Source organism: Brachionichthys hirsutus, unplaced genomic scaffold (assembly GCF_040956055.1).
Source record: "Brachionichthys hirsutus isolate HB-005 unplaced genomic scaffold, CSIRO-AGI_Bhir_v1 contig_388, whole genome shotgun sequence".
Lineage (NCBI taxonomy): Eukaryota > Metazoa > Chordata > Actinopteri > Lophiiformes > Brachionichthyidae > Brachionichthys > Brachionichthys hirsutus.
Window position 1 is genome coordinate 97,943 of NW_027180385.1, and position 26,388 is coordinate 124,330.

The window sequence follows — 26,388 nt, forward strand, 5'->3', positions numbered from 1 at the left end:
TCACATCGCAATGCAGCTAAGAACCAAGGAATTGAATTCCATCTTTGGCAAGGACATGAAAACAAAAAATACCATTAATTGACCCATAAACAAGCTGGTCGAGAGTGGCGAGTTGTGGCTCGTTGGTCTAGGAGTATGATTCTCGCTTAGGGTGCGAGAGGTCCCGGGTTCAATTCCCGGACAAGCCCTCACATTACAACCAAGACGCCGTTTGAGAGCAGCTTTTAGCACTCTTGTCTGCATGGGGCACAGTCACAAGTATTTTTAACACATACTTCATTCGTTCATTTTCTCAATTGCTTTGATCAGAAATCTGAGTTGCTGGATCTGCTGGTGCCTGTCCCAGCAGTCTATGGGCGAGAGGTGGGGTACAGCTTGCACAAGCCGCATGTTCACCGCAGGTTCACCTCAGGGCAACACATACAGACAATTTAGCATAACCAAATCACCCCAGTAGCATGTTTTCAGAGGTGGGAGGAAGCCGGGGAGAATCCACATAGACAATGAGGGAATATGCAAAGCACTTACACAAAGGGCCCAAGTTTCATTTGAACCTGTGATATTCTTGCTTGCATTCCTGCAAATTGTGGCTCGTTGGTCTAGAGGCATGATTCTAGCTTTGGGTGTGAGAGGTCCTGGGTTCAATTCCCGGACGAGCCCTTCAGTTTGCTTCTTAACTCCATCTGAATTGAAAGTTTAGCAAATGGAAAAGGGCATTGTGTCTAATTTGCCGAGGATTGGTCTCGAGGTGGACAGCATGGTGGGGCTGTTGCCTCGCAGCAAGAAGGTCACAGGTTGGAATCTGACTTGAGGACTTTCTGTGAGGACCTTGCATGTTCTCCCCATGTCTGCGTGGTTGCTCTCCGAGTTGTCCCGCTTCATCCCGTCACCAAAAACATGCAAATTGGGTGAATTGGTTACACTAAATAGGCCATAGTTGTGAGTGTGCGTGACTGATTCTCTATGTGTGGCCCTGCGATGAACTGGCAGTTTGTCGATGGTGTACTCCGCCTCTTGCCCAGACTGCTGGGATAGGTCCAGCATGACATGGTTACAGATAAAGCGGTTCAGAAGATGAGTGACTGAATGGTCAAGAGGTATGATTCTTGCTTTGGGTGTGAGAGGTCAAGTGGAAGAGCCCTCTATCTTTTGTAATTGTTTCACAGTAACAAAATAGGTACCAAGACTAAAATAGCATTGCCCTGAAACTGTGCGAAAGTCCAATGTTTCTTCAGTTCAAGTCAAAATCTAAACATTTCAAGGGCAAAAAAACAACTTTCAGCAAGAAACGCAGCATTTCTTTCATGGGTAAATAGACTTTTATCCTTTTCCTGTCGAAAAATACAAGGATCACATTGCAATGCAGCTAAGAACCAAGGAATTGAATTCCATCTTTGGCAAGGACATGAAAACAAAAAATACCATTAATTGACCCATAAACAAGATGGTTGGCAGCGGCAAGTTGTGGCTCGTCGGTCTAGGAGTATGATTCTCGCTTAGGGTGCGAGAGGTCCCGGGTTCAGTTCCCGGACGAGCCCTTACGTTACAACCAAGATGCCATTTGAGAGCAGCTTTTAGCACTCTTGTCTGCATGGGGCACAGTCACAAGTATTTTTAACACATACTTCATTCGTTCATTTTCTTAATTGCTTTGATCAGAAATCTGAGTTGCTGGATCTGCTGGCGCCTGTCCCAGCAGTCTATGGGTGAGAGGTGGGGTACAGCTTGCACAAGCCGCATGTTCACCGCAGGTTCACCTCAGGGCAACACATACAGACAATTTAGCATAACCAAATCACCCCAGTAGCATGTTTTCAGAGGTGCGAGGAAGCCGGGGAGAATCCTCATAGACAATGAGGGAATATGCAAAGCCCTTACACAAAGGGCCCAAGTTTCATTTGAACCTGTGATATTCTTGCTTGCATTCCTGCAAATTGTGGCTCGTTGGTCTAGAGGCATGATTCTCGCTTTGGGTGTGAGAGGTCCTGGGTTCAATTCCCGGACGAGCCCTTCAGTTTGCTTCTTAACTCCATCTGAATTGAAAGTTTAGCAAATGGAAAAGGGCATTGTGTCTAATTTGCCGAGGATTGGTCTCGAGGTGGACAGCATGGTGGGGCTGTTGCCTCACAGCAAGAAGGTCACAGGTTGGAATCTGACTTGAGGCCTTTCTGTGAGGACTTTGCATGTTCTCCCCATGTCTGCGTGGGTGCTCTCCGGGTTGTCCCGCTTCATCCCATCACCAAAAACATGCAAATTGGGTGAATTGGTTACACTAAATAGGCCATAGTTGTGAGTGTGCGTGACTGATTCTCTATGTGTGGCCCTGCGATGAACTGGCAGTTTGTCGATGGTGTACTCCGCCTCTTGCCCATAGACTGCTGGGATAGGTCCAGCATGACATGGTTACAGATAAAGCGGTTCAGAAGATGAGTGACTGAATGGTCAAGAGGTATGATTCTTGCTTTGGGTGTGAGAGGTCAAGTGGAAGAGCCCTCTATCTTTTGTAATTGTTTCACAGTAACAAAATAGGTACCAAGACTAAAATAGCATTGCCCTGAAACTGTGCGAAAGTCCAATGTTTCTTCAGTTCAAGTCAAAATCTAAAAATTTCAAGGGCAAAAAAACAACTTTCAGCAAGAAACGCAGCATTTCTTTCGTGGGTAAATAGACTTTTATCCTTTTCCTGTCGAAAAATACAAGGATCACATCGCAATGCAGCTAAGAACCAAGGAATTGAATTCCATCTTTGGCAAGGACATGAAAACGAAAAATACCATTAATTGACCCATAAACAAGGTGGTCGAGAGTGGCAAGTTGTGGCTCGTTGGTCTAGGAGTATGATTCTCGCTTAGGGTGAGAGAGGTCCCGGGTTCAATTCCCGGACGAGCCCTCACATTACAACCAAGGCGCCATTTGAGAGCAGCTTTTAGCACTCTTGTCTGCATGGGGCACAGTCACAAGTATTTTTAACACATACTTCATTCGTTCATTTTCTCAATTGCTTTGATCAGAAATCTGAGTTGCTGGATCTGCTGGCGCCTGTCCCAGCAGTCTATGGGCGAGAGGTGGGGTACAGCTTGCACAAGCCGCATGTTCACCGCAGGTTCACCGCAGGGCAACACATACAGACAATTTAGCATAACCAAATCACCTTAGTAGCATGTTTTCAGAGGTGGGAGGAAGCCAGAGAGAATCCACATAGACAATGAGGGAACATGCAAAGCCCTTACACAAAGGGCCCAAGTTTCATTTGAACCTGTGACATTCTTGCTTGCATTCTTGCAAATTGTGGCTCGTTGGTCTAGAGGCATGATTCTCGCTTTGGGTGTGAGAGGTCCTGGGTTCAATTCCCGGACGAGCCCTTCAGTTTGCTTCTTAACTCCATCTGAATTGAAAGTTTAGCAAATGGAAAAGGGCATTGTGTCTAATTTGCCGAGGATTGGTCTCGAGGTGGACAGCATGGTGGGGCTGTTGCCTCACAACAAGAAGGTCACAGGTTGGAATCTGACTTGAGGCCTTTCTGTGAGGACTTTGCATGTTCTCCCCATGTCTGCGTGGGTGCTCTCCGGGTTGTCCCGCTTCATCCCATCACCAAAAACATGCAAATTGGGTGAATTGGTTACACTAAATAGGCCATAGTCGTGAGTGTGTGTGACTGATTCTCTATGTGTGACCCTGCGATGAACTGGCAGTTTGTCAATGGTGTACTCCGCCTCTTGCCCATAGACTGCTGGAAAAGGTCCAGCATGACATGGTTACAGATAAAGCGGTTCAGAAGATTAGTGACTGAATGGTCAAGAGGTATGATTCTTGCTTTGGGTGTGAGAGGTCAAGTGGAAGAGCCCTCTATCTTTTGTAATTGTTTCACAGTAACAAAATAGGTACCAAGACTAAAATAGCATTGCCCTGAAACTGCGCGAAAGTCCAATGTTTCTTCAGTTCAAGTCAAAATCTAAAAATTTCAAGGGCAAAAAAACAACTTTCAGCAAGAAACGCAGCATTTCTTTCATGGGCAAATAGACTTTTATCCTTTTCCTGTCGAAAAATACAAGGATCACATCGCAATGCAGCTAAGAACCAAGGACTTGAATTCCATATTTGGCAAGGACATGAAAACAAAAAATACCATTAATTGACCCATAAACAGGACGGTTGGGAGTGGCAAGTTGTGGCTCGTTGGTCTAGGAGTGTGATTCTCGCTTCGGGTGCGAGAGGTCCCGGGTTCAATTCCCGGATGAGCCCTTGCATTACAAACAAGATGCCATTTGGGGGCAGCTTTTAGCACTCTTGTCTGCATGGGGCGCAGTCACAAGTGTTTTTAACACGTACGTCATTCGTTCATTTTCTTAATTGCTTTGATCAGAAATCTGAGTTGCTGGATCTGCTGGCGCTTGTCCCAGCAGTCTATGGGCGAGAGGTGGGGTACAGCTTGCACAAGCCGCATGTTCACCGCAGGTTCACCGCACGGCAACACATACAGACAATTTAGCATAACCAAATCACCTTAGTAGCATGTTTTCAGAGGTGGAAGGAAGCCGGGGAGAATCCACATAGACAATGAGGGAATATGCAAAGCCCTTACACAAAGGGCCCAAGTTTCATTTGAACCTGTGATATTCTTGCTTGCATTCTTGCAAATTGTGGCTCGTTGGTCTAGAGGCATGATTCTCACTTTGGGTGTGAGGGGTCCTGGGTTCAATTCCCGGACGAGCCCTTCAGTTTGCTTCTTAACTCCATCTGAATTGAAAGTTTAGCAAATGGAAAAGGGCATTGTGTCTAATTTGCCGAGGATTGGTCTCGAGGTGGACAGCATGGTGGGGCTGTTGCCTCACAGCAAGAAGGTCACAGGTTGGAATCTGACTTGAGGCCTTTCTGTGAGGACTTTGCATGTTCTCCCCATGTCTGCGTGGGTGCTCTCCGGGTTGTCCCGCTTCATCCCATCACCAAAAACATGCAAATTGGGTGAATTGGTTACACTAAATAGGCCATAGTTGTGAGTGTGTGTGACTGATTCTCTATGTGTGGCCCTGCGATGAACTGGTAGTTTGTCGATGGTGTACTCCGCCTCTTGCCCATAGACTGCTGGGATAGGTCCAGCATGACATGGTTACAGATAAAGCGGTTCAGAAGATTAGTGACTGAATGGTCAAGAGGTATGATTCTTGCTTTGGATGTGAGAGGTCAAGTGGAAGAGCCCTCTATCTTTTGTAATTGTTTCACAGTCACAAAATAGGTACCAAGACTAAAATAGCATTGCCCTGAAACTGCGCGAAAGTCCAATGTTTCTTCAGTTCAAGTCAAAATCTAAAAATTTCAAGGGCAAAAAAACAACTTTCAGCAAGAAACGCAGCATTTCTTTTATGGGCAAATAGACTTTTATCCTTTTCTTGTCGAAAAATACAAGGATCACATCGCAATGCAGCTAAGAACCAAGGACTTGAATTCCATAATAGGCAAGGACATGAAAATGAAAAATACCATTAATTGACCAATAAACAAGATGATTGAGAGTGGCAAGTTGCGGCTCGTTGGTCTGGGAGCGTGATTCTCGCTTAGGGTGCGAGGGGTCCCGGGTTCAATTCCCGGAAGAGCCCTTACATTACAAACAAGATGCCATTTGGGGGCAGCTTTTAGCACTCTTGTCTGCATGGGGCACAGTCACAAGTATTTTTAACACAGACTTCATTCGTTCATTTTCTTCATTGCTTTGATCAGAAATCTGAGTTGCTGGATCTGCTGGCACCTGTTCCAGCAGTCTATGGGCGAGAGGTGGGGTACAACTTGCACAAGCCGCATGTTCACCGCAGGTTCACCGCAGGGCAACACATACAGACAATTTAGCATAACCAAATCACCTCAGTAGCATGTTTTCAGAGGTGGGAGGAAGCCGGAGAGAATCCACACAGACAATGAGGGAACATGCAAAGCCCTTACACAAAGGCCCCAAGTTTCATTTGAACCTGTGACATTCTTGCTTGCATTCTTGCAAATCGTGGCTCGTTGGTCTAGAGGCATGATTCTCGCTTTGGGTGTGAGAGGTCCTGGGTTCAATTCCCAGACAAGCCCTCCAGTTTGCTTCTTAACTCAATCTGAATTGAAAGTTTAGCAAATGGAAAAGGGCATTGTGTCTAATTTGCCGAGGATTGGTGTTGAGGTGGACAGCACTGGGGGGCAGTAATTTACGCTGTTGCCTTACAGCAAGAAGGTCACAGGTTGGAATCTGACTTGAGGCCTTTCTGTGAGGACTTTGCATGTTCTCCCCATGTCTGCGTGGGTGCTCTCCGGGTTGTCCCGCTTCATCCCATCACCAAAAACATGCAAATTGGGTGAATTGGTTACACTAAATAGGCCATAGTTGTGAGTGTGTGTGACTGATTTTCTGTGTGTCCCTGCGATGAACTGGCAGTTTGTCGATGGTGTACTCCGCCTCTTGCCCATAGACTGCTGCAGAGCCATAGCCATTTTGGTGCCCTAGGCGAGATTATGATTTTGCCCCCCCCCCATACACGGAAAACATTATATATATAAACTAGAAAACGACAATCGGAGATTGCAGACCCCGCCTCCAATAGACTATTGGATCTTGTGAGACAGTAAACAGGGCTTCCGGATCAGAGGGGCCAAACCTGCTCTAGCTTGCTGCTCCAAAACGTACTACAAGACTCCTTCTGGACTCTTTTTCCCATCATGCCATTCGTGTCCCATCACAGTGGAGACCAGGACAAAAACATTTTCCCGTGATGATGATGAATGATGAATATATTTATTAGATAGAATGTTAGAGTACAAATACAGTCACACAGTAGCATGTATTACAGTACAAGTACAGTACAAGTACGTACAAGTACAAATATATTCATTAATTCATAGATACCGTATTTTTTGGATTATACGTCGCTCCGGATTGTAGGTCGCACCAGCCAAAAAATGCATAATTAAGAAGAAAAAAACATATATAGGTCGCACTGGAGGATAAGTCGCATTTTTGGGGAAAATTTATTTGATAAAATCCAACACCAAACAACATATAGCACAAAGAACATGCTAACACGTTTACCAAAATATCAGATTTTACTCCGAATCACGAAATCCAAGGAAATCTTCATCCTCGGTGTCACTTTTGAACAACTCCCCCAACTCGGCAGGTAGACAAGACGCCGCTTCCTCTTCTACGTCGCTTACATCAGACTCGTCGTCAGTTGCAGTTCCAATTATTCCAGCCTTTCTGAATCCCGACAGGATGGTTGCGGTTGTCACTGAAGCCCATGCTTTGTCGATCCATTCAATGACTTCCAGGAAAGTTGCATGGCGCATTCTCCCGGTTGCCGTGAAGCTGTGCTCTCCATCCGTCATCCACTGCTCCCACAGGTTACGCAAAACTGACTTAAAGCTCCTATTCACGGAGATATCAAGTGGCTGGAGTATTTTGGTTAAGCCTCCAGGGATGATGGCAGGTATGGAGTTGAAAACTTTTAATTTATTTTTTAACTGTGGTGTGATGTGCGCTCTCATGCTATCCATCACAAGCAGAGCTTTGCGTGCTCTAAAGAAGCCATCCGGTCGCTTATTGTAGCACTTTGTAAGCCACAAGTTCATCATTTCTTGATCAATCCACCCTTTCTCGTTCACGGCAACTTCAACTGAGGAGGATTGGATTTTTGGCATGGTTTTTCGTTTGAAAATGACCATCGGTGGCAGTTTTGATCCGTCTCCACAACATGCCAGCACCACTGTGAAGTGTGACCTCTCATGACCAGTTGTAATGATATTCACACTTTTTTGCCCTTTCTCTGCAACACTTCGGCCCATGGGGATGTCAAAAGTGAGGGGGACCTCGTCCATGTTAATAATATGATCCGGTGTCACGTTGTGATCACTTACATGCTTTTCAATGAACGTGCGGAAACTGTCAACCTTGGCTTGGAAGTCCGCTGGCAGTTTTTGGGACAGTGTCGTCCTAGCTCTGATAGAGAGGCGTTTGCGCTGCATGAAGCGGTAACACCAAGAAGGTCCTCCTGCAAAGCCGTTTATATTCACCTCCCTGGCAACCACTTGGGCGCGGAGACGCAACTGCACCGTTGACAAACCTCTTCCAGAAGCACGTTGTTCAAGCACCCATGCGTGAACTCGTTCCTCCAACTGTGGCCACCTAGCTTGTCGCCCGCGATTAGCTTTCTTTGTTTTCTTCATTTCAGTAAGCGTAACCTCTGCTTTTCGCCAGTCCCTTACAAGTTTTTTGCTCACTCCAAACTTTCTTTCTGCTGCTCGATTGCCGTTTTCGGCTCCATATTTCACTATCTGAAGCTTGTAAGCCGCGGAATATGACTTTCTTTTCGGCGCCATTTTCAATCAGCCCTTCTAATTTGTGTTTTTAGATAACAGGTGTGACAGATAACTCTAAACCTCCAGAAACCGCGACAGATTCTGACGGGTCACAGAGTTCCCCGTAACACCTGTTATAGAAATGTGTAGGCTACTGTCTCTGCGCTCACAGATTTTGTAAAAAAAAGCATATATAAGTCGCTCCGATTTATAAGTCGCACCCCGACCAAACTATGAAAAAAACCGCGACTTATAATCCGGAAAATACGGTATATTCATTAAGTCAAACATCCTGTCTAAGAGGAGCATTTCAAAAAAGCCCTTGCGGTCTTGTTTCCGTTGAAAGTCCTTAGTACATAAATCATCAACATTTAACAATACAAATAAAACTAATATTAAATTACTCAATTGATGTAAAATAACATTAGAAAAATAAAAATAATTTTACATTTTACACCACAGATGCAAACTAACAATAAATTTAAAATAAATCACTCCACAGATGCAAAACGACAATGAATGGCAATATATTACATAAATTACTATGGCAATTAATATGTGCAACGTAGGTGGACAAAAAAAAGGAGGGGGGGTTGATCCGGAGAGAGTCGTGATGACTATCTCCGTTTCTGTCCCCCTGAAAGGTGTATTTTTAGGGCCATTTTGAAGGAGGCCAAAGAGGTGCATGTTTTGAGGGCAGGAGTCAAACCGTTCCACCCTTGGGTGGCAGTATTATAAAAGGATTATTTACCCATGTTAGTCCTGTAGGAGGGGGTAATCAGGTTGTTGTTTGAGCTCCCTCTAGTGTTGTGGCTGTGGGTGTCACTAAATCTGTGGAGGTGTTTATTCAGGTATGCAGGGATTGAGGGGACTGAGGGCAGAGCTGCATTGACTATTTTAAATGCCAATCCCATTTAACCCTGTCTTCTACCCTGAGCCATTTTAGGCTAGAAAAATGTCCAGGAAGAAGGTGGGTCATGGGCCCCAGATTGAGGAGTAGCCGAATCAGTTTGTTTTGGGAGGTTTGGAGCCTGGTTTTCAGGGACACTTTGATGTTGGAATACCAGGAGGTGCTAGCATAGTCAAAGAGGGGCTGAACGAGGGCTCCAGCAAGCGTCCGGAGAGCACTTTTGTTGACAAAAGCAGACATTTTGCCCAAAAATCTTGTTCTCTGATTGACTTTTTTGATCACCTTAGTTGCCATACTATCACCAGACAGTTATTTGTCAAGAACACAGCCCAAATAGGTAATCTCTTCTTTGCTCGAGACCTTGTAGTTCTCCATCGCTGCATGAAGGGCCGATGGCAGAAGGAAGAAGGCATCAGGCAATAATAATGGGCTTAGCTCGTTACGTCCATCCAGTGCTCGGTCTCACCTGTGACTGCTCACGTTGCTTCTTCAATCTCGCGTTGTGTGCATTTCTCCGAGATGTTGTACACGGCGAGTCCCGAGTTGGTGACTACAAAACGCAGCATTTTAGTCTTGTTAATTTTCTGTCGTCATCATTCTGACGACATTTCTCTACGACTGTCAGCGATTTCCCGTCGGACTCACCGGATGCCGTTCCAACAGGAAGCTTTCTTCATCACCGCTGGTGGACGCCGACGAAGTTCCCACTACGTGAAAAGCGGTTTCGCCTGGAGGGGAGGACGGCAGCTCCGCTTCGGCCTGCTCGGTCCTCCCTTCGGAACCACACGTCAATAAAAACTGTCACGTTAATGTAGTGTGAGCTAGCCGCTAGCGAATGTAGCACAACATCACAAAGCTGTTTGTTTATTTACCTTAGCGATATGTCTGGAAGAAGACCTATCGACGTTGTTGATAAAAATACGTTTGGTACGACTTTGTTGTTTTGTGTCCGCCATTTTAGGTCGTGCAGTTGGTAAGTCCTTGATTTTATTAACTATTTTTCAAATATAAGGTTTTGAAACTAGTATAACTAGTTGTTTATTTATTGAGAATAGCCGCTCCGTTGAGTTGCAACTACTTCCTTGTTTCCGTTGCTATGGACTGGCTGCTCTGGCTTTCCATTGGCTGAAAAAAGTAAGAAGTTGCTATGGACTCTGGTTGCTGTGGCTCAGCCAATGGAAAGCCACAGCCACCAGAGTCCATAGCAACTACTTACTTTTTTCCGCCAATGGAAAGCCAGAGCAACCAGTCCATAGCAACTATCTACTTTTTTCCGTTGCTATGGACTCTGGTTGCTATGTGACATGTCCTCTGGACATGTCCAAACCGTCAAAGTCTGGTCTTTCTGACTTTATCTCCATAACATCTAACCTTCACTGTCCCTCTTATTGTCTCATTTCTAATCCTGTCCAACCTGGTCCCTCCCAAGGAGAACCTCAGCATCTTCATCTCCTCCCCTTCTAGCTCCGCCTCCTGTCTTTTCCTCAGAGCCACCGTCTCTAAGCCGTCCATCATGGCTGTCCTCACCACTGTCTCTGAGCCGTCCATCATGGCTGTCCTCACCACTGTCTCTAAGCCGTCCATCATGGCTGTCCTCAACACTGTCTCTAAGCCGTCCATCATGGCTGTCCTCACCACTGTCTCTGAGCCGTCCATCATGGCTGTCCTCACCACTGTCTCTAAGCCGTCCATCATGGCTGTCCTCACCACTGTCTCTGAGCCGTCCATCGTGGCTGTCCTCACCACTGTCTCTAAGCCGTCCATCATGGCTGTCCTCACCACTGTCTCTAAGCCGTCCATCGTGGCTGTCCTCACCACTGTCTCTAAGCCGTCCATCATGGCTGTCCTCACCACTGTCTCTGAGCCGTCCATCATGGCTGTCCTCACCACTGTCTCTGAGCCGTCCATCATGTCTGTTCTCACCACTGTCTTGTAGACCTGTCCCTTCGTCCTATCACAGAGCACACCTGATACTGTCCTCCCCCTGTTCCAGCCTGCTTGCACACGATTCTTCACCTCCTTTCCACATTCTCGCCATCATTTATCCGGGCTTGAGTCCGGCAAAAGGGAGAAACTGGCAAAACTATGTTAGCTCCTGCTAACCGCACTACAAAATCTGGAAACCTAAACCTCTAAAATAAAAAGTAGTTTGACAAAAAAAATGTAACTCATCTATCAGCCATGTCTCATGGCCGATGTCAGAAGATGGCATCGTCTTCAAACACACTTGACTGTATAGTGAATGTTTAATTGTTAAACCTGTGCTTCGCTCATGCTGCAGGTCTTCTCCGCTTCGGTGCAGTCAGGAGGCAGCAGTCAGATTTACTTCATGACTCTTGGACAGAACTCATTGTTCAACTGGTAACAACTGGACCTGCTACTCTGGGATCGGCTGGTGCTGTCTGCCTTCATTATTTGCCTTTGCCTGTAGATGCATCTTTGTTCATCTCCAAGGATAGTGGACACAAAGACTTGTTTTTTTTTTTGTCCTCTATGCGTTACCCTGCAGTGTCTGTTTTCCACGTAAAGGCGCGTGAACACAAAGCTGGGTCGATAATAACTCTCGCAATGATGAATGCAAAGAAGCTTGAACCCAAACGCCATCAGCCTCGGAGGCGGAGCAGTCTGGTGTATTATTGGCTCTCAGCCTCCTGTCCTTCTGATGAGCAGCACACGTTAATAGGAGAAGCGCTTCCTTCTCCTTCATCCTGTTCTCTGGACAACGTCAGCATTTGGAAGTCTGGGTCGGGGCCACTTAGAGGGACAACAACTATATGTTATTCCACATTTTGTCACTGTTTGCCCTTCTGTTCCTCACAAACTCAGTTTCCAGAGCCTTGAATCGTCGAATAATCTTATAATACCTCAGTGATATTATTTATGAAGGCCTGCAGTACTGTTTTCTTCTTCACTATACTTTTAGCAGATACGAATCAAGGACCCCAAAACATTTGTCACCTTTGTACGACTTCTGCTTTAATTATTTCCACATAGAAAACAAATGTTATGCTGATGGACCAGAATTGTTTTTGTTTGCTTTTGTTTTGTTTAGGGATGCTTTGGTTCCCAATTAATAAGCAAAAGTTCAATCTGAAATGATAAAATGAACCCCACCATTACTGACTTTTCGTCCCCACAGAAATGGACGATGCATTTTTAGTCTTAATGTTTCATTCCATATAGAACCTTAAGCGCACTGAAGGAAGTTCAGGTGTAATTTACCACATAAAAAACAGAACTTCTCTGCAGTGACAGACAAGGAACGCTCCTCAGCATCTGTTTTGTACAGCATAGGATGTAAATAGTCTCGTAGGAGGTGCTGTTTTCTAAATATTTTGTAATTGACAAGCTATTCTTGTCGCATTCCGACTGTCCATAATGAAAAGCTTCCGAATGTGAAATCCGTCCCCGGAGCAGAGGTCACACACGGTCCAACGGTCTGTGGACTTGGACGCTCCTGTTTGGTATGAGCTCTGCTTCTGGTTGACTTTCTGCTGGAACTGTTCAAGTCCGGCTCTTTGCACAATGGATTATTTTGTCATCAGTATTGGATATATATATATATATATTATTCTTTTCATGTCGCCCTATAGTGAAATTATGAATTCTTTAGTGTGAATCTGACTACAAGCAAAGAGCTGGGGCGAAAAAATATATAAATATACATAAAGAAAAGTATTTTTTGTCACATTGAGCATCAGAGATAGAACCCAAAGATAGAGATTGACATATAGAGAGTCCCTTCAATCTGACTGACATAATTCATAAATCACAACTGACTATTTCAGCTGTAAAAATAATATTTAAAAACTTGCTTTTCCTGTGTCTGGAGATCAGACACAGGAAAAATAATATATTGTGTTTAATAGCTAGTATTCACATTCAACAGGCAATTCAATTTCACCTTCAAGAGTGACTTTGAATTTGTCGCTGATCCGTTTTCCTCATTCTGTTAGGATTTAGGTTTTGTGTCAGAGATCAAGCATCTGTGCCAAATGTATTATACTCATTGATACTATGAGTGTTACTTTTTTATATTATTACGGACTGTATGGGAATACTGCAGCTGGTTCTGTGAGAACATTTTGAACTGGAAATGTAACTTTCTGATAATGGCTTCCTAATTCCTAACGTGTCAGCAAGTATCTCACAGTTGTTATAGACGTCTGATATTGTTTCACCGGAGACACCAACAGAACGGATTAGCGCATGCTGTGGCTAACATGGTTACGGTGCAGGGACATGCAGAGACTGTAGAACAGGACGCGTAGCCCTGCTGGAGAGACGGGCTCACGGTTTCTTATTCTCCACAGCATTGTTTTGCTGTGTATACTTTCCACTGTAGATCAAAAGATGTCATTGACATCTTTTGATCTACATACACATTGTGTGTGTGTGTGTGTGTTGATGTGCATACCTTCCAAAAATACATCTTAAGTTAGTGTCAAATGGATTCTGGTCATCAGAATCCAGATGTGTCCACAGCAGAGGTGAAGCCGATCAGGTTACATTCACATCGGCCTCTCAGACTTTTGCTTCCTGATGAAATGATCCAAAATCTGTCAGAATTCATCAGATGATCTATAATCGGACTCATTTATACATTTATCCGACCGACAGTGCTAAACACGTCATGCTTAAACCGAATCCTGCTTTAAGGAACGACGTGGATCCAGGTCTGCTTTACCAGAGCCACACCCCCTCTTGTGTTCCACATCTGGGTTCTTCTAGTCGTCGCCCACTGACTCCGCCTCCTCTCACCACTGCTTACGTTCCCCTGGTGATCGACAGCCATCCCGAGATCTCCGCTCTCTCCATCGCCTTTCATTGTCTGTGTTCTCCCCGTCCAGCCAGACCCCCGCTGAAGGACTCTTTGAAGTCAGTTCTAAACGTTATGCGTTTGTAGGTCAGTGGATTTCCTCTGGATGGGAAACTTTTTCTAAACATTTCTTTTGTTGCTGCTGTTTAGTTACATCCCGAGATATTAGAGATGCGTGTGGGAAAGCAGAACATGCTCGGCTGAACGCGAAAGATCAACGCAGAGCACAGCAGCTGGTGTTTTTCAGACTGCGTGGAGAAAGGTCTTGGGTCAAAGGTCAGGTAATAGGAAGAATGTTGTTTTACAGTTTTAAAGGGCTCTGATGTGTTTTATGAAGGTTACTAAACGGTCGTGTTCATCGCAGCGCACCAGCAGCTCGATGCTAGTCTTGTCTGTCGATATTTACCAAAGTCGATTTGATATTTAGAATTACTGTCATCTTATTGTGGAGTAAGTTAATGCTGTTTTTATACATTGTAAATTCTAAAGACAAACTGAGATGATGAGAAATGACCAACCACACAGATATCTTTAACATCGTACGTTCCCCTTTGCGTTTTCATTTCTGGCCGATGAAACGTTGCTCCTTTGCTCTGCTCTCTGCACCGGGCCTTGTCTGAGGCATCGCGTGCTGCAGCCATCCTGCTGTGAGATCAGTGTTTCCCTGTGGTGAGACAATAAACATGGAGGATTTGGGGATGTGTCTTTGTTTTCCGTTTTCAGCAAGCGCCCAGTAGAAACGTGTCCTTGTGATGACGGATCCTCTCGTCCGATCAAATGATGAATGTAGAATCCTTCAAACAATAATCTGGGCCTTCCTATCGGGAGTGTTGAGAAACTCTTCTTGGTACAAATACTCACCAACCTGGTACTCTTGGAGAACCAGAAGAAAAGACCAAGTTTACCCAAAGCTATTAACTATGTGATAATGCTATGTGAAAAGTGATAATTATTAACTATTATGAACATTCCAAAATGATGTGAGGAGGTGGCCAGCCAACTGAAGACACTCTGCTGTTGCGATGCCAATTTGCTTTGCTTATCAATCACAATCACTCACAGTGAACACAGGTAACCTGCCCCCCCACCTGTGCAGCTTCCACACACCACCTTGTGACATTTGACACAAGTGTCCTTTTTTCTTACAATGTATCCTGCTTTCAAAACAGGTTGGAGTCATCATTAGACCTTAACAATGATAATTATTAACTATTATAAACATTTAAAACAGGTTGAGTCATCATTAGACCTTAACAATGATACTTATTAACTATTATAAACATTTTAAACAGGTTGGAGTCATCATTAGACCTTAAAAATGATAATTATTAACTATTATAAACATTTAAAACAGGTTGGAGTCATCATTAGACCTTAACAATGATAATTATTAACTATTATAAACATTTAAAACAGGTTGAGTCATCATTAGACCTTAACAATGATAATTATTAACTATTATAAACATTTAAAACAGGTTGGAGTCATCATTAGACCTTAACAATGATAATTATTAACTATTATAAACATTTAAAACAGGTTGAGTCATCATTAGACCTTAACAATGATAATTATTAACTATTATAAACATTGACATTCCACTCCAACTCCAATTGCAGATTCAAAAATCTGTTAAAAGAAATGCACATGAACTCTAATTAACTTTTATTTTTCATGGTTGGTGTATAAAGATACCAAGAATAATCTGGAACCCTTTGATGATGATGATCCAGATCACCATGTGGACGGTGTAAAACTAATATTGAGGGGAATGAGCTGCTTGGCGGAGGTCTGCGCTCTCAGAGTGCTTTTCTAGTTATTGGTATTATTAGTTTTAGAGGAAGTTCTGATTGGATGGAGAACTTCACGCAAGCATTTAACACAGTTCTGGTCCTGAAATTTTATTTGAGCAAAGGTTTAATGTCTTGAGCGCTCACAGAGCACAAACACTGAGAATTATATGTGATAAAAGTACCACTGAAATGCATGCCTGTTGCATGCCTGTTGCATGCCTGGTGGTGTTAGAGCATTCATCCACGAGGGGAAACCGACAGACAGACATTTCATGGTTAACAGCAAACTTAGCAAGCAGCAAATGTACTAAAGCGTGGGCATTGTAAGAATTACAAGATATTTTAAAACTCATATTGTGTTCCTGGTTGAGGAATAAGTATGAAATCATGCAGGAGGAAGACTGAAGCTTCCTGTTTTATACGTAGTAATAAAACAGGACGTTAGGATTTCCTAATCCTGTTTGATGTTCAGTTCAAAGAGTATCAAAAGATGATTTTTCTTGCAAAAATAACGCAACATTTTATTGAGGTTTCTTTTGACAATTATACTGCTGTCTGTATAAGAAGCATGCAAAGTGAAATATTAGACACTTAGAAAAGAAAAGTAAAAAAACAGTAAAAACAAGCGGTGAATTTGTGTACATGGGGCTTTGAAAGGGTGGGGTTGAGAAACTTGCAACCCCCCTGCAGCCCTGAAGAGCTTCGGCGGAGCCAAACCTGGGCCAGCAGGTCAACCTGAGATTAAATTCTGAAAAATTCAAAGGTCAGGGCAGAGAATATGAGATCTGCCTTCCTCTTAGCTACAAGGCTGTTCACTGACTATAACTATTCAGCTATTTCAGAGGAATATAAAAAAGGTTTCCCTCAGTCCACCGCTAGGGGGAGCAGAGATAACCAAGGGCTCCATGTTGGAAAGAGCACCTGCAGCATCCATGAATCGCAGGATCAATCCTTTGTGAGAACGTCGCTGTGCTGAACAGGGAGTATTTACACCAACAGGCTATTGATTAGTGATCAGTTCAGCATGGAGACGATGCGATTGGTTTTTGCCATCTTTGCCTCTTCTAAGAGGTAGCATTTCTCCAGCTGGAGCCGGTTACAGTCATTGTCCGATGATTTGAGAGCAGCACGGAGGTTAGCGATCCCTTTGCTGTATCGCTCAAACTCTGCTTGCTTGGCCGCCTGCAGCCTTTCCACAGCCTCCTTATTCTGCTGCTCCCGTCTCATGTGCTCGTGCTTGAGCTTCTGGTGCGCCATATGCAGCGCCTGGACGTCAAGACTTTTCGCCTTCTCTAGCTCTTCTACGAGAGAGCATCTCTCCTGCTGGAGCCGGTTAAGATCATCGTCCGATGATTTGAGAGCAGCACGGAGTTTAGCCATCCCTTTGCGGTATCTCTGAAACTCTGCTTCCTTGGCCGCCTGCAGCCTTTCCACAGCCTCCGTATTGCGGTTCTCCTGTCTCCTGAAATCTTGCTGGAGCTCCGTCAGCGCTGCCTTGGCGACGGTCACCTCTTGAGACAGCTTCACCTGATGATGAATATATTTATGAGATAGAATGTTAAGTACAAGTACAGTCAAACAGTAGCATGTATCACAGTACACGTACAGTCAAACAGTAGCATGTATCACAGTACACGTACAGACAAACAGTAACATGTATTACAGTACAAGTACAGTCAAACAGTAGCATGTATTACAGTACAAGTACAGTCACACAGTAGCATGTATTACAGTACACGTACAGTCAAACAGTAGCATGTATCACAGTACACGTACAGACAAACAGTAGCATGTATTACAGTACACGTACAGTCAAACAGTAGCATGTATTACAGTACACGTACAGTCAAACAGTAGCATGTATTACTACAAGCACAGTCAAACAGTAGCATGTATTACAGTACAAGTACAGTCACACAGTAGTATGTATTACAGTACAAGTAAAGTCACACAGTAGCATGTATTACAGTACAAGTACAGTCAAACAGTAGCATGTATTACTACAAGTACAGTCAAACAGTAGCATGTATTACAGTACAAGTACAGTCAAACAGTAGAATGTATTACAGTACAAGTACAGTCACACAGTAGTATGTATTACAGTACAAGTACAGTCACACAGTAGCATGTATTACAGTACAAGTACAGTCAAAGAGTAGCATGTATCACAGTACAAGTACAGTCAAAGAGTAGCATGTATCACAGTACACGTACAGTCAGTCAAACAGTAGCATGTATTACAGCAGGGGTCCCCAACCACCGGGCCGCGGCCCGGTACCGGTCCGTGAGGCATTTGTTACCGGGCCGCAAAGAAAGAACAACTAATGTGTACAATTTCCGTTGTATCGATTATTAGCGTCTAAAAGGTGTTTTATTTTGAAAAACGACCGGATTTTCTCCAACGTAACAATCGCGTCTTGATACGTTGCTAAAAAAAACAGCCGTGAACTCGCGAAAATTAATAAAAAGAAACAAAAGTATTTGGAGAGCTTCTTTGCTAAGGAGAAAAGTCCTACTGAGGAGGAAGAAGAGGAGGAAGAAGAGGAGGTGATGACCTCCAAGAAGAGAAACCAGGACTAAGACTTAAAACTCGGGTTTTAACAGCTGATTCGCTCTGTTAACGAGCAATGAAGGGTTAAAACCTGCTTCGGCACATTGAGACCAGAACCCGGATTAAAAAACAAGAATGTGGAATTTATGAAACAAAAAACCATGAAGGACAGAAGTAATTATTGGGACCACAATTTATGGTGAGTAGACGGCATGAAACCCGTCTGTGGCAGGAAAAAGGTTGGGGACCGCTGTATTACAGTACAAGTACAGTCAAACAGTAGCATGTATTACAGTACAAGTACAGTCAAATATCCTGTCTAAGAGGAGCGTTTCTAAAAAGCCCTTGCGTTCTTGTTTCCATTGAAAGTCCTTAATCATCGACATTTAACAATACCATTAAAATACCAATAAATTACTCCACAGATGCGTTTTGAAGGAGGCCAAAGAGGTGCATGCTTTGAGGGCAGGAGTCAAACAGTTCCGCCCTTGGGGGGCAGTATTGCAATGCCTACCTTCTCATTTTCATGGTGAACTCTGGCATCCTCTGCCAGATCGTCGCCATGGTGATGATGCTGAGAGAATGGGCGCAGAAGAGTTTGACAGACTCGCTCCTTCTTGGAGCGATTCAGAGGCCCGGCCCACGGTGAAATTCAGGGCCCCCCCAGCAGGATCAGTCGCAGCCACGCCGACTCTGAGGCGGATCCTGAAGTCAGACGCGGCAGACAGACGTGAGAAGGCCGAAAGCGGCACACACACATGCGCGCACACACACTGCTGGGATAGGTCCAGCATGACATGGTTACAGATAAAGCGGTTCAGAAGATGAGTGACTGAATGGTCAAGAGGTATGATTCTTGCTTTGGGTGTGAGAGGTCAAGTGGAAGAGCCCTCTATCTTTTGTAATTGTTTCACAGTAACAAAATAGGTACCAAGACTAAAATAGCATTGCCCTGAAACTGCGCGAAAGTCCAATGTTTCTTCAGTTCAAGTCAAAATCTAAAAATTTCAAGGGCAAAAAAACAACTTTCAGCAAGAAACGCAGCATTTCTTTCGTGGGTAAATAGACTTTTATCCTTTTCCTGTCGAAAAATACAAGGATCACATCGCAATGCAGCTAAGAACCAAGGAATTGAATTCCATCTTTGGCAAGGACATGAAAACAAAAAATACCATTAATTGACCCATAAACAAGATGATTGAGAGCGGCAAGTTCAATTCCCGGACGAGCCCTTACGTAACAACCAAGATGCCATTTGAGAGCAGCTTTTAGCACTCTTGTCTGCATGGGGAGTGGCAAGTTGTGGCATAAGTACTGTATCTCATAATTATGACTTAGTGTCTCATAATTATGAGATACTAAGTTAGATATGAGATACTAATTTTGAGTTTGTATTTCATAATTATGTTGGCGGAAACGGGCTTCCATTGCTTTCTGCCCCAGGTGCACAGAAGAGAAGATTTTGGATAATATGGTGCCAGAAAATTCTGACAGAGTGTGACTTCATTGTTCACTTCCGCTCTTCGACTCTAGCGCGACCATCCAGAACACGGGCCGATTGTTCTTAGACTGCACACCGGTCCAAAGGAAAGTTCCGCCTGCGGCAATGTTATTCAGATTCGCCGTCATTCTCACTCCGGAGTCTTCGGACGTTGAGGTTTTTGTCGTGGGTTCGCGTGAGGAAATGGGCCAATGGGACACGAGCAAAGCCGTTCCGCTGAGAGCCACTCAGAAGCTCCTGTCACCCCGCGAGCCGTGCCTGTGGGTCGGCGAGGTGGAGCTGCCGGAGCCGCTCGGAGACGCCCTGTGGTTCAAGTTCGTCAAACGAATTCGAGGCTTCTATATCTGGGAAGGTATTCATGACGCTTCAGACATTGAACGTGTCGCGCTTTGAAAACACCTGCGCCATGTTTGTTTGTAGCGTGTAATGCATCGTCACCGCCACCAGATGGCGGTAAAGTGACGCTGATTAATAGACGCTCCATCGTGGAGTTCAATCCCCTCCACTTGAATACACGATTCAGATTGAGATTCACTTTATTATATACATACATGTGAAAAACCTATGCTCGGAAGCTCCAATACAATAAAACATGATAATAAAAACACAAAAAATCGACCTTAAAACACTGAATAATGAATAAACAGGGCAATTAACAGTCAAAAAGAATCAAAACTTGCATTACTGAGATGCACTTTTCAATGACAGAATAGGGCAACGTTATGGAGAAAGGTTTCGAGAAGAAAGTCGGCATTAAACGAGGATTAAGCACAAGTTGTAGTATTACAAGAATGTAATATTATGTAATATGTTACGAGTTCCCTGAGAGATGAATAAAGATCTATTTATCATCCAGCCGTCTTTGTGCTCTGGCTCGTCGATGGCCCTTTTACTGCTTCACCTTCCTCTTTTCAGTCATTCTCGTAATATTGTGACGCTTTACTCGTTACGATTTAGTTGTTGTAATAATACGACTTTCCTCAGAATAAAACAACTCCATTCTTATCGTATCTTGATTTTTTTTTGCATAAACCTTTATACTTGCAGTTTAATTTTTGAGCATCGAGACTGACGCATTTAAGATGTGCACGCCGAATCATTCTCTCTCTTAAACATTGCAAGATAGGGCCTTTTATTAAAATCATGCTAGTCTAGGTCGTATTTGCCTGCATTCGAGGCAAAATAATAATAATCTGAGTACAGTAAAACCTGGATATACGAGCCAGCCTGTGAGCAACATTTGAGATACGAACGCTTCCGATGCTGACGCTGGATGGCCGAGCGCTCCAAGCGCGCTTCTCTCATTCAGTGATTTTCACTGTATTTGCGAATATTCTTTATAGTAAGTAATGGCTCCAAAGAAAGCGAGTGGTGAGGATGGAAATAACGTATGATGACGATGGAGATGAATGGAATTATCGATAAACATGATGACCGTTAGTGACTTGTCGCGGCAGTACGAGCTGAGTACATCGACGTTATGTACAATCCTCAAACAGAAGGATGTCAAGAACACAAAGCCTTCCAGAGGCAGAACTACTGTCTAACTTTATGTAAGAGTATGTGTAAGGTACAATTACTGTGTGTCTACGTACCGTCCAACTGTCCGTCCCTCGTCCTCTGCACTGCACTCCGCTGTTTGCTGCTATCGACGGTCTCGAAGGTGAAACTCATAATAAAACAGCGTTTTGTATTACAGTAATACTGTATATAGCATTGTGTGTGTGTGTGTGTGTGTCTATATTGCAATTAAAAACGTTTTCCCCTTTGTTTTTAGCGTTGATTTGGGTGTTTTTAGACACCGGAAAGGACTAAATTATGTTCAGTTATTTTAGAAGGAAAAAATGTATTTGGCATACGAGTGATTTGAGTTACGAGTCCTGGAACGAATTATACTCGCATGCTAAGGTATTGCTAATAGGTTTCTCATCACTAACCTGTGAGGATATTCTTTTGGTTTTCGCCAGGCAGCGGTCCGAGTCATGACAGACGCTGTTCATATGACGAGGGGAACATGGTGGGCGGGGTGCACTGCCACCCGGTTGATCACTGGATGGAGGAAACGGGACACACCGATGAGATGAAACACACCAGCAGCTTTTACTTCGGCGTGGCCGCTCAGAGAGCCATGCATTTCTCCAGGTAACACGTTACAAACAGTCATTTGTGTTCATTAATGGAGTTAAACAGTATTCTGCACATGCATGTACATGCATGTACATGCATATGCAGAAAGGCAGTATTCTGCACATGCATGTACATGCATATGCAGAAAGGCAGTATTCTGCACATGCATGTACATGCATATGCAGAAAGGCAGTATTCTGCACATGCATGTACATGCATGTGCAGAAAGGCAGTTTAGATTTTCTGAAGTACCGCTTGGCACATGTTTGATTTATTCCCTCGTGGAAGGTTCCTCGCCACTCCAGCACACTTTAACCCCTTACTGTAATTATTGTGATACTCATTCAAAATACTCTGTGTGACCTGAAATCTGATTTGTGTAATATACACATTTATTAATACTTAATACATAATTAATGAGGTCCCCCGAGGCCAGTGATTTTCCATGCTGAAGAGTGATTGTGTCTAGCATGGCTGTATTAGCTCATCTTACCCTACATTATATTATTATATACTATCTGTTGTGTGTCGTTATGTTCTCATTGTAATGTGTTTGTAGCTGACGTTAGGGGTCCCCACGGTGCTTCGACCGTACTCTTGTGCAGGGTCAGATGAAAGCCCCTTCACGCCTGATCACGCTTCTGCTATTTAACCTTGCTCGCTCCAATATAAGTAAGAATTGGTTTTTGTCACTGAATACTATCTGGCAGGCCGTAAGAATCAGCCATCCATCTGGGCTGATTTTTACGGCTTCCTCCAACGACACTATTATATCATCAGGGCACTCACGTCTGACATGAAAGCCCTTTTCTGAACTCATTAAAACTGTAGTGATAAACAGGAATCAGGATCACACAATTTAATGATGCAGCGCTGCGACAAAGAAGCCAAATATTCTTAAATCTGATCGAATCAAACAATCAGCCAATGGGATTGGCTAGACTAGCATGAAGGTTTAGCCACTGAACAAGCTTAAACTATCCAAAAATATATTATATGCAATGAAATGAAAGATAGTCCTCATCTCTTTAGGGCTATCGCACTTTAATAATATATTACTGAATTTCAACACGCAGAAATGCCTTTGGGTCTCGGGTGCATTCCAATCCAGAACCTCCTTGATGTGAGAGGACCATGAAACCCGCTGCATGACCACGCCCTTGCCCACGTTACACGCCGCAATCGAAATCAGTGACATTTTTATTTTGGACATTCAGCATACATGTATCACTGAAATTAAGAACCTTGAGTGCATCATCCAGAACAAAAATGCTTTCTCATGTCCTCCGCATGGCAATAGTGTGAAGCAGCAGCTTTCATCAACATCGCATCAATAATAATACAAAGTGAATAAACATTTATTATGATTTGCGGGATGTTTTTTTCAGTTCGATGTGAAAATAATTCCACACACTAGCAATAACATGCACTTACACAAGCCCTACTTTCCATTTCTGCCTCAAACAGATGCTGCAGGACAGCGTCCCTCATTTCTGTCTCAAACAGATGCTGCAGGACAGCGTCCCTCATTCCTGTCTCAAACAGATGCTGCAGGACAGCGTCCCTCATTTCTGTCTCAGACAGATGCTGCAGGACAGCGTCCCTCATTCCTGTCTCAAACAGATGCTGCAGGACAGCGTCCCTCATTCCTGTCTCAAACAGATGCTGCAGGACAGCGTCCCTCATTTCTGTCTCAAACAGATGCTGCAGGACAGCGTCCCTCATTTCTGTCTCAAACAGATGCTGCAGGACAGCGTCCCTCATTTCTGTCTCAGACAGATGCTGCAGGACAGCGTCCCTCATTTCTGTCTCAAACAGATGCTGCAGGACAGCGTCCCTCATTTCTGTCTCAAACAGATGCTGCAGGACAGCGTCCCTCATTTCTGTCTCAAGCAGATGCTGCAGGACAGTGTCCCTCATTTCTGTCTCAAACAGCTGCTGCAGGACAGCGTCCCTCATTAATAGTGTAGAAACATGGGGAAAGTGAGTTTTTCATAATATGGGACCTAATTGTCTGCGAGAATAATCTTTTCTAATCTTCACCCAAAAAAAAAAGGAATATTGATTCACAGACATAATTATTGGTCTGTAACAAATACAATACAGGAATCACTTCCTGTATTTCTCTGTTGATTTCTTTCATTTCATGTTTTGTCTCTCAATAACTTCATCTGCTTGTGGGTGTTATCCTTAGGATGAATTTATCCTGAGTTTAACCAGACACCTCGCTTTCCCACCCGATACGGGCCACAAACCGAACCCCACCCACGACAGTATTGTCCAACTATTCACCTCTGACCCATTTCTTTCTCTGGTTCTGTGTCTCAGCACAGCGCTAAGCCATCGTCACTATTTGCTATTATGTAGTTGCACTTAACATCCTTCTTATGATTCTGATTCTGTCCGATCGGGTAACATTCACATGCACATGATCTTGCACATAGCTTTGTAACTTGTTAATAATTGCTGGCACACGCAGCATATAATGTTTTTGGATTTTTTTTTGTCACGCCTAGGGTGCTGCCTCGGGTTTGGCTGGGCAGCTGCCCTCGGCAGCTCGAACATGTGACAGTAAAGATGAAGCACGAATTGGGAATTACGGCAGTAATGAACTTCCAAACGGAGTCGGACGTAGTGAACAACTCCAGTGGCTGCAGGCGCAACAGTGAGGAAGACATGACACCAGAGACCATGAGGCATCTGTACAAAGACTGTGGCCTGGTGTATGTGTGGCTGCCAACACCCGACATGAGCACTGAGGGTAAGGGAATTCAATGAAACTGTATCCATCCATCTTCCACCACTTATCCGTGTCGAGGAGGCAACAGCCTCAGTCGGGATTTCCAGATTTCCTTGTCTGTTCGGTGTTCTAAAACCATTAAAGCTGCCATGGCAGTGGAGCTCTTCAAAGTTTTGCATTTTCAGGACCCCAAAATGCAATTTTTGTCGAAACAGCAGAAACAAAAAACAAGTTTAACATGTATGGGGGTAAAACCTAACCTTCAAGAAATGATTGCCGAATACCGTTGAAAGGTTCCATAAATTAGCCTGAATCAACAGATTCATTCAAATTTCATCATTCAGAGAATCAGCAAGATGAAAGTGTTAAATAGATTAATGCGAGTGATTGATGAACTGTAGGTAATTATCATTTTATTTCATTCAGAAGGGAATAAAATCCTCCTTTTTTTCCTGAGAGGTCTTAATGTTCCACGAAAATGACCAAAGCAACAGACCACTTTCTTGAACAAAAATAAACCCAGTGCCTCTGGTTTGTATCAGAAGGCTAATTCTAAAAATGCACAGGTGATTTAAGTTCATTTTCCAAAGGCAAAGTAGTACATTTGTAATAATAATAGTGGTATTTTAAAAAGAGATCAGATAGAGGAGGGAAATTACAAAGTTTTCATCGACTTTATGAGACGTGCATCTTTTATCGTACCGGCAGACTTAAAAGCATTGGGTGTTATTCTCTTCTTCTGTAGGTCGGATCCAGATGCTTCCCCAAGCCGTGTTCCTGCTTCATGGTCTCTTGGAGAACGGGCACACCGTCTATGTTCACTGTAATGCTGGAGTGGGCAGGTCGACGGCAGCTGTGTGTGGCCTGCTCATGTACGTTGTCGGCTGGAGTCTGAGGAAGTTGCAGTACTTTGTGACAGCCAGGAGGCCGGCGGTGTACATCGATGAGGAGGCTTTAGTCCAGGCCCAAGCAGACTTCATCCAGAAGTTTGGGCAGCTGCGATCATCCTTCTCTCTCGCAGAGAGTTGAGGGTCTATCCACTGAAGTCTTCAAGGTTGAATTAGTCATTCCTCAACCACAAATTGAATATAAAATCCTTATGCTCACTTTCAAAGCCCTCAACAGCCACGCCCCTCCTTACCTTTACAGGAGTGGAAAATTTAAATTGTTCCTGAAGTGTAAAAAAAAACATGTTGAGAAATAATCCTCCTGTGTGCCTGTGATCAAATAAAGCAAAGCCACAGTAAGTAAGGCTGGTGGAAAACATGTAAGTGAAACGGTTGTATGTTGGACACAAACCAAGATGAAAATATGAACATCTTTATGAATACGCTGTATTAAACTGCTACTATTACGTTCTGAAGGTCTGTGTGGGTTGGATGTCCTTCATCATATTCTTTAAGAATGAGACATCATAGGCAGACGCTGAGTTCAACGACCTTGCACTTTGCTAATAGAGATAAATCCCAAATCAATAGCTTCTGCCTTTACTTGGGGCTTTGCTCTCGGTCTGCACACAGACACACACAGTCCTGTCTCTGCCTCCCTCCCATTTATTTTTGGTTTGTCACGGTATGTTGCTGAGTTCTGTACTTCATCAAACTCCTTTTATTTTGTTACCAGTA

The 26,388-nt window shown here is 43.8% G+C and overlaps 1 protein-coding gene and 3 non-coding genes across 4 annotated transcripts; all 4 read left to right on the forward strand.

The window, feature by feature from the left end:
* The first annotated feature begins 116 nt into the window (after positions 1 to 116).
* trnap-agg (transfer RNA proline (anticodon AGG)) lies at positions 117 to 188 on the forward strand. Its single transcript has one exon. It is a non-coding gene; the product is annotated as a tRNA-Pro (tRNA).
* A 1,750-nt stretch (positions 189 to 1,938) lies between these two features.
* Positions 1,939 to 2,010, forward strand: trnap-ugg (transfer RNA proline (anticodon UGG)). The gene has a single exon. It is a non-coding gene; the product is annotated as a tRNA-Pro (tRNA).
* Positions 2,011 to 3,290: 1,280 nt separating this feature from the next.
* On the forward strand, positions 3,291 to 3,362 carry trnap-ugg (transfer RNA proline (anticodon UGG)). The gene has a single exon. It is a non-coding gene; the product is annotated as a tRNA-Pro (tRNA).
* A 16,639-nt stretch (positions 3,363 to 20,001) lies between these two features.
* Positions 20,002 to 25,792, forward strand: LOC137914361 (laforin-like). Its single transcript, XM_068757966.1, has 4 exons — positions 20,002 to 20,248; positions 21,864 to 22,038; positions 24,540 to 24,784; positions 25,509 to 25,792. The coding sequence occupies exons 1-4, from the start codon at positions 20,002 to 20,004 to the stop codon at positions 25,790 to 25,792; spliced, it is 951 nt and encodes a 316-aa protein (XP_068614067.1).
* The last annotated feature ends 596 nt before the right edge of the window (positions 25,793 to 26,388 follow it).